The sequence below is a fragment of the Chironomus tepperi genome, unplaced genomic scaffold (assembly GCF_022539635.2).
Source record: "Chironomus tepperi strain 1889 unplaced genomic scaffold, CSIRO-AGI_Ctep_v1 contig_359, whole genome shotgun sequence".
Taxonomy (NCBI): domain Eukaryota; kingdom Metazoa; phylum Arthropoda; class Insecta; order Diptera; family Chironomidae; genus Chironomus; species Chironomus tepperi.
In genome coordinates, this window is record NW_027226481.1 from 659,959 (window position 1) to 677,725 (window position 17,767).

At 31.0% G+C, this 17,767-nt stretch overlaps 1 protein-coding gene across 1 annotated transcript in view; it reads right to left on the bottom strand.

Annotated features, from left to right (window-relative positions):
• Positions 1 to 17,767, bottom strand: part of sona (sol narae) — a 91,951-nt gene that overhangs the window by 50,175 nt on the left and 24,009 nt on the right. The window contains 1 exon segment of the mRNA XM_070646187.1: positions 5,069 to 5,557. Within this exon segment, the coding sequence (XP_070502288.1) occupies positions 5,069 to 5,557 (489 nt within the window).

Below are 17,767 nucleotides of genomic sequence, written 5' to 3' on the forward strand. Positions count from 1 at the left end.
ATTCAAATCTAACTTAACCTCATTTGAACTGAACAATTTAAATCTTAATTGACAATATCTTAATACGAAAAAGTCCTTCCTTATTAATAAACGTTTCATTGCAACTACAAATCGATTTTACAGCTCAACTTCATTATGCAAATTCACGCTAAAAATATACTTTTTTATTACAACAAAATTGCTTATTTTATAAAGTTGTAATATTTTGACCTTTAAAATGTCGTACAAGAAATAAAAATTAATTCGATTCGATTTACAGAAGCTGAATGTTAAAATTGATGCAGAAAAAAAGAATAATTTAATAATTTTTTTTTGCAATTGAGAACAAAAAGTAATAAAATTCCGGAAAATCAAGAAATTAATGCACTTAAATTCCGATTTTAGACAATTTGTATTGCTCGTTCCATAGCTGACACAAGTGAAAACAGAATGTGCCACAATGAAGGTCAATTATTCTATTGCGCGAGTTTCATTTTTATAAAATTTATTGTCCATAACAAGTTTTGCTTAAATTCATGCAGTATTAAGAAATCTAAATTCGCCAAAAAAAAAATTCGTATGTTTGTGATGTCGTAAATGCCTTGATTTTGATAATTCAAAAGATATGTACGAGCGTTGTCAAGATCAATCGGAAATTGCGCGCAGTAGCCGTAGCTTAAATGAGATTTTTTTTGTTGTTGCAAACAATGTACTTGATGTATCTCTTTATCGCATGCTGTGAGGAATTTCCGTGATGAATTTTTAATGTTATGAAGAAAAAGTACTTAAAGGAGAGGAAGTTGATGGATTGGGGTGCTTTTTTGGTTGCTATCTGCATGGTTTGACCTGCAATTGAGTATACTCATAAGCACAGTCATTTAGGTGAGAATGCTGATCGTCTTTACGAATATGCCTACAATTTACCTCATTTTTTGGCAATATTAACTTCAAAATCCTCAACATCACCCAATAACCCAGCCATACCCAAACTGATCACACCAATTCCCTCCATTCCATCCTCTAAATTCCTTCCAAAAGTTAAACACAGAATAAAAATGAAAATGCTCAAGGTGATATGATTTAAATTCATTTCCCGACACTTTTCCTGACTAGAGTATTACTGGAAAAGTGAGAATAAATCATTTATGTCGGCTATCCACTAAAAAAAGTCATGGCATGGGGATTCAAGTGAGTGTGATTTATGGAAACGCAATGTGACAATAAATATTCTTTACGTATTCACACAATTATCGTCAGTCTGTACATTTGACTTGAAATTACAACAGACATCGATGAATAAGATATGTTGGACGAGGATTGTGCATTAGAAATAAGAAAAAATTATAGAATGATGAATGACAAACTCGATAGGAAATTGAATGTTCTGTGATTCGAGTGTGAAAAAAATAGTCAAATTCAAACTGCGTGATAAATTAAGATTAAATGCGTGAGAACTTAATCTCCGTGAAAAAAAATGTTTAAATCGATGCAAAAATAATTTTTATTTGCTTTATCATGCTTTAACTAATTTATTTGCTTTTATAATTTGCATTTTAGGAAGCTTTATTTAAATCAATGACATCGACAACAAGCAATGTATGACATTAAACTCTAAATTAAAAAAAGTGTAAATAGCGGAGGTCAAACGCCTTTACGGACGTGTTTGGTGTTGAGTAAGAAGTGGAGCAGGAATGGAAGTACATTTTTTTTGGAAGTGAGTTTGTAATTGAATTTGTGGATTTTGATAATCAGCAATTCGAACTTTTTGAGGGTTAGTGAACTTGTTTGGAGGTTGAATTGCTGTTGCTAAGCATGCAATCAAGTTCAATTGCTGTTGGTCAGCCTTTATGAAGTTGCAATGAGCTTTGTAATGTAATTACTGATTTTTTTAAGTCTCTTTTGACTTTATTGAGTCTTTAATGACTTTACAAGAATTCTTTGACTTTTGACAGATGTCTTTAGACTTTAGTGGACCTAACTGAGTCACTTTGCAGAAATCTAGACTAATTTTAGGCTTCTGGATCATTATTCAATATAACTGACCACTTTTGGCCTTTGTAAGTCTCTACACGATTCTTGTCGAAGTCTACAGATGTTCATGAATATTTTTGAACTCAAATCTAACAACATTCAATCGATAATATTAAAAATACCATAAATAATTCATATAAATTCTTAACAACACCCGGAAGAATCGCCACAAAATTACAACCAATCAATCATAATCAAATATTCATGTTCAAAAATATTCTCACGTAAAAATAATTTACAAACTTCTTCAATAGCCCTAATAAAAAATGTAACAGGCTTTAAAATTCTATTCATAATTTAAAGATCTCATGTTGTGAACCAAATCAACGACATTGAGGCTACTAATAGCAGATTCATAATATTCAAAACATTTAAATTCATATGTTTCCATATAATATTAAGACATTAAGGAGCTGTTAATGGTTCTAGATCATTTAACTTAATGATTTCAATACGTCAAAATACAAAATTTTTTTATTCATCGTAGCTTAACATCTGTAACTTATCTTACACGCGTTTCCTCTTTTTTGTTCCTCAATCGCATAAGTAGATTAACAGAAAAAGAATCACGGCTAACATGCGAGCGTGAAAATTTCGAGTAGCACACACAAAAAAATGGCAATACATTAGTAGTCAATTTGCATACACATGTCAGAAGAAGCATCGACCGGTGTGCCTCAAAACTCTTCTTTTTTCGTGTGCTACACAAGTTTTTTTTATTTCTTGGAACATGCAAGAATTTTTGGTGCTTTACATACATAATGAGCTTTCATAGCCATTAAATTAAATTTCTCGCAATTTAAAATGCAATTCTGTTTACTTTCACATGACAATTTTTTTGAATTTTAAATTCGAAAAAGTCGCTTTGTGTTTAATTTAGGTAATTATCAATTATTGCTGTGCATGCAGATGGGGATTCGGAATAAATGAAAGTGTGAATTGGTGATTTAATTGAAATTTTAAGTACTTTATATGAAATGGCAGGTGAAATGGTCTTAATAATCTGATTTTTAAGATTTCGGTCGATATGCTGACAATTGACCAAAAGCTGTCATAATGGCCGCTTCCAAAGTATTTAGGGAGACAGTGCCAGACTTTGTGAATGGAAAGAGATCTCAAGGTAGACAAAAGAATTTTTGGATTGGATGTATAGAAAAGGACACTAAAGTGTTTAATATTCCGAACTGGTAACGGCGACATAGCGGTATCCTAGCTAATACATTCTACTGCCCGGAGAAATTCCTTGATGAATCTGATTTTTATGACTATTTTGATAGCCTATAACAAGCAGGTATAAAAATGAATGTGCACACTGGAGCTTAACAGCTGATATTTAGCTTTTATGATTTAAGTATTTATTGATGGATAGTCTATATATTTTATTGATGGATTAATGCAAATCTTTTAGTGGCTCGTGTGTTTCGTTGTGAATTTTGTCATATTGGCATCAATTCAGCACATTATTGATTTTTGTAGGATCGAGAATTGGATTTTAAAAGCATTGCAGTTAATATTTCCAGGATTCAGGAAATTCTCATCTTTAGTGACTCTAATTTAATAATTCTAGATTTATTACCATTTACGGATCTAAGGCTTCATTAATCCTAACAAAAAATATCATTCCATATCTAGAAAACAGTCACAATCTCACACTCAACCTTATAAATCTTCCATAATTCTCTTCCTGATTCTAAACATCCAAATTAATGATCTCATCACTTTAATCCCCAATAAATTAAAATATGCAAAGCCATAAAAGTAATATTCTAATGCTAACCACAAACAACAAATCACTTCTGTGTATGCCATCTTCAAAGATGCTTATCTCTCACGTTTTATTTTACACTACACTGATCATTGCCAAGTTTCATTTTCATGCAGTTTAACTTGAATATGTATGACATACGTAGCGTGTCGAATGATGAGTACGAGTGATAGTGAAAGTGAAAATTTTAATGAAGAGGTTAGTTGGCCTTAACATACACAGATCAAAAGAGTTATTGTTAAAAATCCACAGCGAATTGAATGACATTTGGTCGAGAAAGATCAAAAAAGAAGAAATTTTTGGCTAATTTGGTGTTGATTTGCCATTTTTGGGATATGCAAAACAAGAAGAATTCTTTTGATAATTGAATTAAAATATTATATGCTTAATGATATATCTTTTACACATATTTACGATATACTCTCTTTTGTACCATGCTAAATTATCGTGAAATTCGAAGGTAAAACTAATTAAGATATTTTTTTTTTCGGGGGAAGGTCAGAAGAATTAATGGGAATCATGCACGCCAAATTTTTAACGGCAATCATTCAACTTCTTTCAAGTTCAAAAATGTTGTATAATAAATATATAAAAAAATATACACAATATGTAATATTAATAAGGTGGGTCAGTTTTGAACAAAATAAAAAAAAGAGTTTTTTTGGAAAGTTTTTGAATATAAATTTCATAAATTGTGTGAAATATAACGAGGAAGGGTTGGGTTTTAGAGATGTGCCAAAAGAGAACTTTTTGAGAAAGATCAGGGAACTCAAAGTAGAAAGGTATTGGTAGATGCAGACAATATTGCACTAGAGTCACTATAGAACCAATTCTAAGTTTTCTAAGGGAGTGTTTAGACCATAATAGATCAGTAAGACCAGGGAAGTGAGTGACATAACTCAATCTAACTTCAAAAGACAAACTAATATAGTTAGGTCCCTGACAAGTGATGATTCCGGTTCAAAACAAAGGTCTTTTGAAGCTAACATGAAACCATATACTTGAATTTCCATTTCTAGAGCTTTACACATAATTGTGGATCATAAGATATGTATCGTAACCAAAATTGACCTTGTTTAGCTGTCCTATAGTATATTATGGACTCATAAGCTCATCATGCTCATCTATGGAAATGCTTAATGCTTTATTGTAAGGGACTTTAAATCAAGGGTGTGAAATTAATTAAAAACTGATTAAACCTAAATAGATCCATAGTTAGAGCTTAATATACTCAACTAAACCCACCTTATTAACAATCTATACTTAAAAAATATTCAAAAAAGATTCACTTACGTCTTCGATCCTCTCATAGGTAACTCCTTGACTTGCATTTGCATCAGGCCGAACATGCCACATTTTCAATGAATTTGGTCCGTCACGAAACAGACCTTGTGTGGGCTTTAATGTTAAATTTAAATTCTCACCGAATGCACTAAACGATACATTATGCTCATTAATTTTCTTTAAATCATAATTATGAAAACTTTTCTTTTCCTCATAACTTATACTATTGATATCAAATGGTATTTTACTCAAATCTTTCTTCACATGATGATTATTTTTGCTTACAACTTTTGATTTACCACTACTTTCACTTACTACACTAGACACTTTATTATTTTTATCCAATAAATTATCACTATTTATGCTACGTCTATTGATATTGTGATGATTATGTGACAAATGATGTTTTAACGACACTATTTCATAATTTGGCACTAAATCTGTATGATCCACATGAAAAACTTCTTGAAGTTGTGATGGTGTCATTTTATGATGAATCTGTGAATTAGAAAAAAAAACATTTTTAATTAGTTAATTAATAATCACATGTTAGTAGAATTTATGTAGTAATAAAAAAAGTCAGTCTTATGAGAATTTACAAATGACTTGTTGAAGTCATTAAGTTTATTAAATCTTTTGTTTATACCCATTTTCCCTTCTTCTTATTGAATTTAATGCTTGTATGGAAATTAAAACTATTTCGGCTCACATCGGTCATTAAATGAGCATAAAAAGATCATAAAATTTTATATTTTGCTAGCTTTTTTTAAGTTGTTTGATGTTTTAATGAAAATTATGTGAAAGTTTAATGACTTTTTTTAGGGGTGAATCAGCTGTACTTTATGTCGACTTAAATGGATGATGTTTATTGTTGTGATGCATGCATATTGTCTCATGGATAGAGTTTTGGATTACATTTTGCCATTTTAGGGGGATTCCCCGAAATTTTTGTAGTTTTTGCAAGTTACATAATGCTTTTTGGGAAGCACCAGACGTAATGATTGCGAAGAAGACAGCAACAAGCCGAAATAACTCTAGATTAAGTCAAACTTCTGGTAAATCTGGCCAGAATCACGCTTAACTCTGACCAGAATTTTTGGCATTTTACACCGCATTCCTTACGGCTTAGTATCCCAAAATTGTCCAAGTTGACCCAAAATTAGTCAATTCCAAATCGATCTCAGTCGACCCAAATCAAATTAATCATTTCAATTTCATATGACCCTCCAATAATCCTTCTTAATAACCTCTGTTTCCAAATCTATGTCATGACATTTGCAATCATCAAACAGCAAAGAAGACATGATGCTAATAAAAAAGTTTTAGGACGTTATCAGAGGACCAACATCTATAATTATTCATTTGATATTTCACAATCAATAAAAGTCAAACTTGAGCTTTTATGCTATACGATGCAAATGTTGTTGCTTCTTTTTATGGATTACCAAATTTGACAGGGTCTTGTGAAATATTGTATGGTCTTTAAGATCACTATCGATGGCTCATTAGACACCTCTTATGAAAAAAAAAATTATGGAAAGTCACATTTGTGCTACAAAAACAACATTTAACCTTCCACCCTCAATACTGTCATCATTTTTATTTGACATAAACATGAACCTGTGGTCTACTATAGCAATATATTGTGAAATGTCATGAGATGGCTTTCATAAATGTAATGAAGATGTGATGTCTTTCTATTTCTTTTTTTTGAGCCATTAATTTCATTATTATTGTCCAATATACCACATTGTCACGCAAGGCCCAATGTCAAATGGTAAAAAAGGGAACTTTTCTTCTTAGTGATGTAAGTTTTTCTTTGTGGTGGAACAATGGAAGTGCTGTTTTGGTTTAATGGTGTTCAATTAAGATTAGATAATCTGTTCTGAGGTATATTGATGAAATTGAGGCTTGGGTTACGGTTCAAAGTGGATAAAATGTGGTAATTTATGTGGGAAATTAATTAATTGAGTCGTGTATAGGATTTGATATCAATAAGTGGTTAAATGGAAGCAAATAGTTACTAGTGATATAGAAGAAGGGGGTAAGTCTATTAAGCGAGGGAAAAGGAGGCATCTGACATTTAATATGGCTCGTGTGACTTAATTATAATTCTTAAGCAACAATTTACATGAAAATTACATCATGTGATCTCTAAACGATCCAAAATAGGTGAATAAGTACCAATTAGCATTGGAAAACAGCTGTCCATTGCCACCTTCTGTTCCCGGCATGCCAACTTGGCACAATACTTCCTACAAGCATTCAATTAATAATCCAGAATACGTCAAACCCACCAAAAATTAAAACACTTCAAAAAATATCTCAGAACATCCGCAAGTGGCTCTAAGAATCAAAATGTCATCAGTCTCCACTAAAAAGCCACAATATTATAGTTGATTGATGCAAACATGTGATTATAAGTCACTATTAACCTTGGACATTCTTTAGTCTTGCTAGACCAACAGTTTCTATTGTCGGAATCTAAACATTATGTGAGCAATTTGTTGCAACCACAGGATGTCCTCCTCATCTTGAAATCGAAATATTTTGAGTATGTAATTACATAATAAAGTAGAATAAGCACCTCATGTGATTATTTTAACCCACATAAATAATTCATTTTTTATATAATATCCACTTTAAAGCACCACAGCTAACTCGGTTAAATTAAATTATTATAATTATTTCTCTCTTTTTTTACTTCCATATTAAATCTACTTTTAGTTCCAATATTTATTTATTTCTGCTTATGCTTGACATTTACCAACCGTATTTGACATTTATAGAGCAACTGACTTTATAATCTTGTTAATTTTTTATTGTTTGCAATAAAATCAAATCCGAAGAAAGTGAGGAGCTGTCTCGACCGATATATTGATTGATTTCTTTGAGCTTGATTGAATTTTTTTTGGTTTCATAATTTTTGTATTTGCAACTGCATAATAAATGGATCGGCTTCTTTTACTTCTTCTTTGAGATGTTTGTTTAACCAAAATATTTTCATCAAAAAATCGTTCATGATTGTTGGGCTTTGTGAATTCCATCAATAAACTCTTAGGTAATGAGCTTGAATTGAGATCAAATCTATTTGAATTGAGCACTTGTTGTGCAAAAATATTGTTGTTATAACAAGTTTGGATGAGTTTTTGATGGATTTTTAAACTAGATTTGAAATTGCTTTAATCTACAAAATCAAGCGAACTTTTGAGGCAAATTCAAGTTACTGAATGCACTTTCGAGGCAAATTACAGTCACTAAATGCAATTTTGAGGCGAATTTCAGTTACTGAATGAACTTTTAAGGCAAATTGCTCTTATTGAATGCAATATTAAAGCAAATTGAGATACTGAATGCACTTTTGAGGCAAATTCAAGTTATTGAATAAATAATCAATGCAATTTAACATAATAAACTCACTTATAAGTCATAAAAATTTCCCAAAACAATCCCTCGACATACATTTCACAAATATTAAATGTTACCAAGATCACAATAGTCCAATTTAGCAAAGATATTAAGACATTTCATCAAAATGATCAGCAAATTGCTTTCTTTCACTTTCATTTCTCTCATGTTATTTTGATCTCATCATCGTGAAGCATCGAAGCATACAAGTTAGATTAATCTCGTACGTATGTATGACTGTTACATAAAACTATTAAACTTTTCATCGTTGCCTCTTCTTCCTCATCTCTCGAAAATGTTATAATCGTTAGTTTTGGATTAAAAATTATAAAATTTCAGTACAATCACATCACATAATACATCATTTAGTGTCTAATTCGTGATGGATTCATTTATCTTTTATTTGTTTTGTTAATCACATGATAAGTTTTATGGTCACTAATCATTCAAATTTGACTCTTAATTTTGTATGAAAAATTGAGGGTGAAAAGTGTAATTTTATTGTAATTCAAAAGTTTTTTCTGAGTTATTCAACAAGGTAACTGCTCATTTGAGAATAATGAATGTTTTAATTTGTGGGTTTTTTTTTATTTGAATATTTTTTTATGTACAAAATTTTTTTTTATGTGCTGTCAACAATAAAAACTGTTTTGTGTCAACTTTATGCTTGGAGAATTTGTTTATGGAAGGGAGAAACTTGTCAAATAAATTGCCAGTCATGTCAGGAAACGCGAGGGTGTTTTTGGAGGTGATGATGAGTTTTAATTGAGTTTATGAATGAGATAGACTGGAAATAGCTTTAAAGAATTTGAATTTGACTCAAAAGTGCATTCAGTAACTGAATTTGCCTCAAAAATCCATTCAGTGACTAAAATTTCCTCTTCTTCCACCAACTTTCAAAATCCAACTCACTTTCCTCCATAAACCGCTCAAAAAAGGAAAAGTCACATGGGTGCCAACAACAAAAATCAATTTATCTGCTCACCATTCACAAGCCCACCCTAGCTCAACAATATGGATCAAAATTCATTCAGATATAGATCGGACCGACATAACAAAATTGGAAATTGATACAAATTCAGAATATCTTTTACAAAAAAGGCATAAAGTCATTTATTTAATGTCTAATACCTCGCCCACAGCAATTTAAAAAAAAGCATTTAAACTCAGAATTTCGCTTTTAAGTCATGAAATTACTTCGTATGCTTTAGCGGAAAATTGAAAGCGAAAGTGCTTTACCGGTTCATTGTGTTCGCGACATTAATTTAATTTCTTCTCTTTCTCTCTTCGCTATTGTATATCTCACACAGTTTATTCGAGACATGAAGGCATACACATGTATGCCATAAGTAAAGAGAAAGAAGAAGGAAAGGTTGAAAGAAAAGAGAGACGCCGTGAAGAGATATTTTACGAGTGCGAGATTAATGATGGTGTAATTTTGATATAATAGGTGAAAATTGAAATGTGTGTGAAATATGTGCAACAGCCCAAAATGAGACATTCATTGACAATTAACGGATAGTCATTTTTTGGGTGAGTGGGGACGTTCGATTGTGATGTTTGAGGGTCTTATGATGTTCTATAGAGATCGGAAATGATTAGAATATGGTGTCTAGTGATGTTGTAGCTTAAACTGTGCAATGATCTGGTCTTGACACCTTGAAATGCTACTTTATTCTAGACTGGATTTTAACAGAGGTCTCGAAAGACAAAAGGAGTAGAAAAAGCGGGAATTAGTGCCCCCAGCCCAACCTGAACCTCATTTATGACCAGTTCCCAATAAAAGTAAGCCGAAATAATTCAGATTAAATAATGACAACGAAAAAAACCAGTTTATAGGGCAACATCTGTGTCACTTGCATGAATAGCAGCACGAATATTATAAAAATTGAAAGTTAAAGTAGTTTGGTTTACATTTATGCGACAGAATTAGCTTATATCTCACTATGTCATTAACTTAGCTCGACAACGACTTTTGATCGTGGTCTTTATATTCTCTACATTCGCAAAAAATAACTATAATAACATTTAATCTCGTAGTTTTTGAATGTAAATAGCAGCATTGAAGTGTAGAATTATACACAACTTTTATAATCGATTGACTTCCTAGTTTTATTTATCTCTTCTCGGCTTGAGATTCTAATTTAGGTTCTTTGTACTCGAAAAATTTTTAATTTTAATTTCATTGATTCTTTTTTAATTTGAATTTGATTGTTTGGCACAAATAAAATTATTACTATTGAAATTGATGTGAATTAAATATTATTTAGGTGGACATGTATTTTATTATGAATTGTTGGAATTGGATTCTAGTAATAGTCTTTCAGCGGTATACTATAGTGGATGCAGTTGTCGAATAACTCTCGATAGCTCAGTGGTAGGAGCATGCGACCGGAAATCGTAAGACGTGGGCCCGAGTCACCGAGGAATTCCAAGGAATTCTACTTAAAAACCAAATTCTTGAAATACTAAATTGAAAAAGCAAAAAAAAAATCAATTTTTTTTAAGAAGAAGGGTAAAAATTTACAGATTTATAGGACTCGAACCTCAAACTTAAGTCTTTTAGATATAAGTTAGTATCTACTATAACCAATACAGCATAAAAATCTTAAAAATAAAATTGACAAATGTTAAATTTATAGAAATTTACAAAATTTATAAAATTTCAATTTTATAATCTTCATTTAAAGAACAAACTCTAAAAACAGTCAAATTGCGTCAATATCCTTAAGTATCTCAACACTGACCTTTCTAAGACAAAATCTAAAAAGACGTCGAGTCAACTCAAATAAAACCAAAAATAGATCACATTTAAAATTCAAAAAAGTAAATATGAAAAATTTCTTAAATATTTGCAATCAAATAAACGTTTGAAAATGACGATATTTGATTTATTTGCATGAGAATAACATGGCAAATTGTACAAACAGACTGAATTGAAGCACAAGAAAAGAAAAAGAACACCCAGAAAAAAAGACGTCAAACAGCTATAAAATGTCAAATTCCGCTGTCTAATTAACCAACTAGTCACATTGCGAATCAAATTTTTCAATTGGCAACGATCATTAGCTTTTTTTGTTTGTTTTGATTCTTATATCATCGAGAAAATCCGGTTATCCATGTAACAATCTATAGTCATAAGCCCAATATTGATTACATGATAATAAACCCAATAACTAATCAGCAACTCGTTCAGCATTACACATAATAAAAATAAATTGATTTGAAATTGATACAATACACGAAAAAAAAAAATCATAAATGATGTAAGACCTCGGCCGTACATTAAAGTAGTGTGTCAATTATGCTTTAAAAAAAATCATTTACAAGTGCTTTGTAATGAATTCGCAACATTTGTTATAGTTTAAGTAAAAGCTATGTTACCGAAAAACAAGCAATTTGATGCCAATAGTAAATGAACTAATCTGTGTCATGAGTGCTAATAAGCCCATTTGAATCGCATGGTTGGATTTGTTTTACAATTTGACATAGTTTTTGTGTTTATTTCTTTCCTGAATGAGCATAGATTAGCTATTTGTTTCGGATTATTGATTGATTTTTTGGTAAGTCAAAGGATTGAATTACTTCCTTAACTTGTTGAAGTAATAGGAAGTTGGTCAATAGTCTTAAGTAGTGAATGTTTCGTGAAATTAGAATTGGATGCCGAAAACTGAGCAACATTCACTAAGCAACACTGTCCAAGAATAAAAACTAAGCAACATCGATCAAATGCAGTACACAATTAATTAAAAACTGAACAACATTGTACAAGGACTGAGCAGCATTGTACAATGACTGAGCAACACTGGACAAGAACTGAGCAACACTGAACGAGAACTGAGCAATACTGGACAAGAGTTGAGCCATATAAGACAAGAACTGTGCAATATAAAACAGGAACTGAGCAACATTGCACAAGAACTGAGCCATATAAGACAGGAACTGAGCAATATTAGACAATAATTAAGCAAATTTTCAACCATACAGTCATTATTAAGCAACATTTACTTAATTCTGAGTCGTAAATTATTAAGAATCAAACAGAATTTAATAAATTAAACAAAATCTCTCAAATGTACCCCAGAACAAAGGAAATCTTCATAAATAAAGACATTCAATCCTCCAAAAATGCAAATCCATCCACATAAATCTATTTACTAATCACAATCAAAGTCGAGATTGACTCGCGTACAATAAAAATCAATTTTTTTTTATCCCACAGATCGAGAATCGAGCATTTATTCTAGCTGACCCATGAAATTAATTTTACGATTATTCAATTTTAAGAATATCACTGAGAATATCCAACAGCAGCTGATTTATTGTTTTGGCATCATGTCGGCATGTCTGCAAAGCGTTGCTCTTCGAATTTTAAAATTACGGTAATTTGACATCATCAAAATGTCTTTTTTTTTTTGAATGAGATATGAGTTGGATAGACATCATCTGTAGAATGAATGAAGACTCGACTATTTATTCTGACTGTAATTATTGATATTTGATCCCAAAAAGTCCCCGTATTGACGGAATTTTCTGTAATATTAAACAATTTGTGTAGCAACTAGTCATTAACAATGTTCAAAGTCAGAATGATGGATTGTCGATATCATTGAATTGTCGTTTCATGCTACTACGACAGCAATAGTAGAAACAGCCGCTTTATGTGAAAAAAATACCCGCGCAACTTTTTATTATTTACTACTTTTGATCTCTTATTTATTGCAGTAGGAAAGACTGAAGGTTATTCGTACTGAATATCAGAGAGAAAAAGTCATTGTTCCTGACGCGATGAAAGCAGCCGTGGGCGCATACAAAGTATCAAACGGTATCATCAGTTATTTGGAATTCAATATGCGTTCAACTTGATTTCTTAAAGTACACTCATCGACATTTTAATGAGCTGAATATTGAATTTCATGGGAAAAAGTTGAGTGAACTGATTTTTTTGGAGTATTTTGATAAAATTAAGGTAAATGTTGAGAATTTCAATGCAAAATTGCTAATTTTTGTCAAATATTGAGCAATTGTAGAAAGTGAGCAAATTTTGAACAAATTGAGCAATTTTGAACAAGCTGAGCAACTTTCAACATTATTTGAGCAATTTTTTCTGAATTAAGCAATTTTGGCATAAAACTGAGCAACTTATAGCCAAAACTGAGCAACGTTTAGCAAAAACTGAGCAAATTTGTCTCCAAATCTTTCTAATATTGTTAAAATTTCGGAACATTTACTAACAATTGAACTAAATTTAATCAAAATAGAGTAAATTTAATTAAGTCTGACAAGAAAGCAAGCAAGTTTGTCCTAAGAATTACAAATCAACGCCATTCCAACAAAAATTACAAACTACAAAATTCTCTATGTCAAAGTCAGTAATCGAGAGGAAATAAAAATCACTGGAATTCACAACAAATAATTTAATATTGGGCAACCTTAAAATATTATTAAAAATAATTATATAAATAAATAAAAGCTCAAGAAAAATGTGGGATTTAGACTAATAATTCAACATTGTGCAATATAATTATTTTAAGTGCACTAAAGACTGCCTCAATTACAACAACAAAATATATATTTTCAACTATAATAATTTAATTAGTTTTATAAGCAATTTAAAATCATTGAAAAATAAAAAATTTTAAAATTCTCTCGATGAATCATAAAATAAAAATCTTTAAATATTCATGACATTATGGAGCTATTCAGCAATTATTTTATAGGTATTTATTAAGAGCACAGAGGATTGGCGCGGCATTTTTTTCTCATTAAATTTTTATTAAGGTTTAATTTTCATTTCTTGTACACAACAAATAAAAATTAATATTGTCGATCATATCATGTCGAGTCAATGAGAATTAAAAATTAATACGAGAAACATTCCTAAGAAATATGGTAGACGCAAGAATGTTGCTGGCTTGAAGGCACACACGAAAAATGAAAATTGCAATTTAATTTTTTATGGTTCTCTCACATACGACCAGAGTTGGACTAGAATTGAATTTTGAATTAATGTTTAAAAATTCAAATTTTTAAAAACCGTTAAAAATTCAAATTTTTGAGGATCAATTGAAATTCAAATTTTAGAAAACCGTTAAAAATTCCAACATTTTAGTCCAAAAAAATCAATAATTCAACAAATTCCGGCATTTATAAATGCATGCAACCCAATATCCACCATTTCCTGCTTTTACTCCCCAAAATCCACAACTCTGAACTACTTCAAACTTCTCAAATTAATAAATTTCTGATTATTTCTTTCCTGCTTGGCTAGCTACCCAGTTTGCGTGTGAGAAGTTTTTAAAACCGCTCCAATATTGTATGCGAAACAATAACAATTCACACCTAAATTGTTCAGAGAAGTAAAAAAAATAAAATAACAAAGAAAAAATAAAGCTTATTCAATAATTTCCCACTTTTTTTAATGCACGCAGCGCAGTTTGGATTATTTTCCATTATTTCACTTCCATTTCTCGTCTGCCTGTCTGACTAACTCGTCTTCGTGATGATGAGATTTAATTTTATTTCCATTTTTAATTTCATACACATGTGCTGCGATAAAAGCTCATTAAAATCCACACAAAATTAAATCGGAATTTCCTGGTATTTATGTTACATTACACTGTGACTTAATAGCCCCCAAAATAATCATACAAATCATCAAGTCGAGTCCTGAATTAAAAGTTATTAGACAGTTACATTGTATATTGCGGTTTTTGACATTAAACTGCATATAATTATAAAATCATTAATGAAATTGAAACTATGTGAGCAATTCAGCAAGACTAGTTCCGAGTTTGTGACGGAATGATTTACTAGAAGCATAATAATGATTAAATTTAAGCAGCAGAGAACGCCACTAGCTATTTTTATAATTTTTCAAAAACGTGAACAAATAAATTTTTTTGTGTATGCAGACCTTGACACTTGCATTGATGTTTCATCAACTGTTGTTGATTGTTGTCGCACATAAATGGCTTATTAAGTGGTTTTACAAACAAAAGCCCCGGCATGTAAATATTGTTAAGAAAGAGTCAAATGAATTGAGAGGTTTTACATTACTAATACAAGGAAGTTGAGATGAGATTTGAAGTGCATGTGACAGTGATATGCTGGATTGTTGACATTATTGAAGATCTTGCTTGATATGATGAGATCGAGTGAAATTAGAGTGGACAATTGGTGATGATTTGAGTAGTAAATGTCTTGTTTTACTCATGTCAAGCATGCATTAAGACATTTGTTGTTATTTAGGGATAACTAGAAATAAGGTCAAGCTGCCCCGTCCCTTTTAATTCCCATCGAAACCCAATTTTGCGGGCCATGCAGTTTATAACATTGCGGATCATGTTTGACGCGATTGTACCTTAATTATAAAGATTGTTCAAGTACAGGACGCTAAATGAGCCAATTTACAAGTCACCTCCTTCCCAATATTAATCAAATTCCACTCCATATAACAAGCATCCACAATAAATCACAGCCAAACCCCAAAAAACTCATAATCCACCAACAAATTCAGCTCACATCTCAAAATAATCCAGCCAACATTCACTTTCAATTGAACTTCCATTAAACAAGCTCATTACCTTTCGCTTTTACTCGATTATCTCCAATTAGCCAATTGTAGCTATTGTGATGATGAGAGGTTAATGTAGAAATTATATAGAGATCAATCTTAAAAATGTTATTTTAATTCAAGGATTATTTAGTATGTAATTATTCAATTCTTAATTTCAATGTTCTGCACGTTAATTTAATTTTTAAATCTGGTATGAAAGAGAACTGTTAAGGCGAGTAAAAATCACGATCATTATCACATTGCCTATAAATGGCTAGATGAATAAAATTAATCAATTGCCATTGAAGATAATGAAATGATATATTTTAATATGAAAATAGCGTCAACTATTTATGGACACGCAAAAGGTGCTAAAAAAAGGTTTTAATTTCATTGTTGTTATATCCAAACAACATTATTGATGTGAATTATTAATGCTATTTTGAATTGATATTAATTATGTATTTATTCAGCTTTGTCCAGTTTTTTATTGCTGAATTTATTGAGCTTATGATAAATCTTTGCTGTCAAAAATGTTGCGCGAGAAAAAAAAGAGAATTTATTTCTGTGTTCTGAGTTAATGAACAGTAGTTGCTATAGTTTGTTGAATTGAACAGTAGTATGGAAAATAATGAAATAAATTTTAACAAGTTTTTTAGCTTTTTTCATGATAAATGTCTGCTGCTGACATTCTTTTGAAATTAAAAATTATGAGCTGATTCAATTTTAATCTGAAATTAATTTATTTTAGGTAAACATAGATCAGCTGGGGGTCTAATAGGGGGTCTATAAATGGAGTGACTAACATTAAGCTGAGCTTGTCGACTCAGGAGGCTCGAATGTTAAAGAACTGCATCAAAAATTGCTCACGAAGGGATTGAGACATTATTGCACTTGGTATCGAGGATTTACAAGCGGTATCGAGCGATAGAGCTAGTTTTATGCAATATCTATGTGAGGCCATGGTCTGTATGGTCAGTGAAGGAAGAAATTGACTAATAATTTGCATGGATTCAATAAATTAGAGACTTACAAGCTGTCAAACGCTCATTGAGATAAATAGCAATCCAAATTGATCCAAAAAGTATTCAAATCCATCATACCTACCCCAAATTCTCTAAATTCCTCCTCCCTCATCCACCAAAACAGCCCCTAAAACATCTCATTAACAAAAACTTCCGTCCAAGCCTCATCACATTTCATGATTCAATTAAAGTGTAGAACACGATTGCCATTTACTGATACGAAACGTGACTTATAAATTATGAATCATTTTCATTATACTGATATACATCTGACCGGTATTTTATATTTTGACACATTTTTATGTGCCTTAAAAATCATGAATGGGCTGGCGAAATTTCATTATTCATCTACCTATGTAGTTATGGATGAAAATTTATGTGGAGATTATGTTGATGAGTTGCAAATTGTGATGATGATGATGAGTAAGCGTCTGATAATATTTCATGAAAAAAAGTGTCTGCAGAGTCTGTTTTGTGTGTCAGCACGTTCATTTACTAATTGAGGACAAGACTGCATGTCAAATGAAAGTAAAGCCCATGCCATAAATATGAAGGTATTGTCACATCTCGAATATATCAAAAAAAAACTTTAAATGTCATCACAAACCCAATTTTTTTAAATTGACAATGAGCACAAATGTCTTTCTTATATAGCCTGACTACATCTAATGTCAATTACCATAAAAATATTTTTTCTTTCACATTTTTTGTAAGATT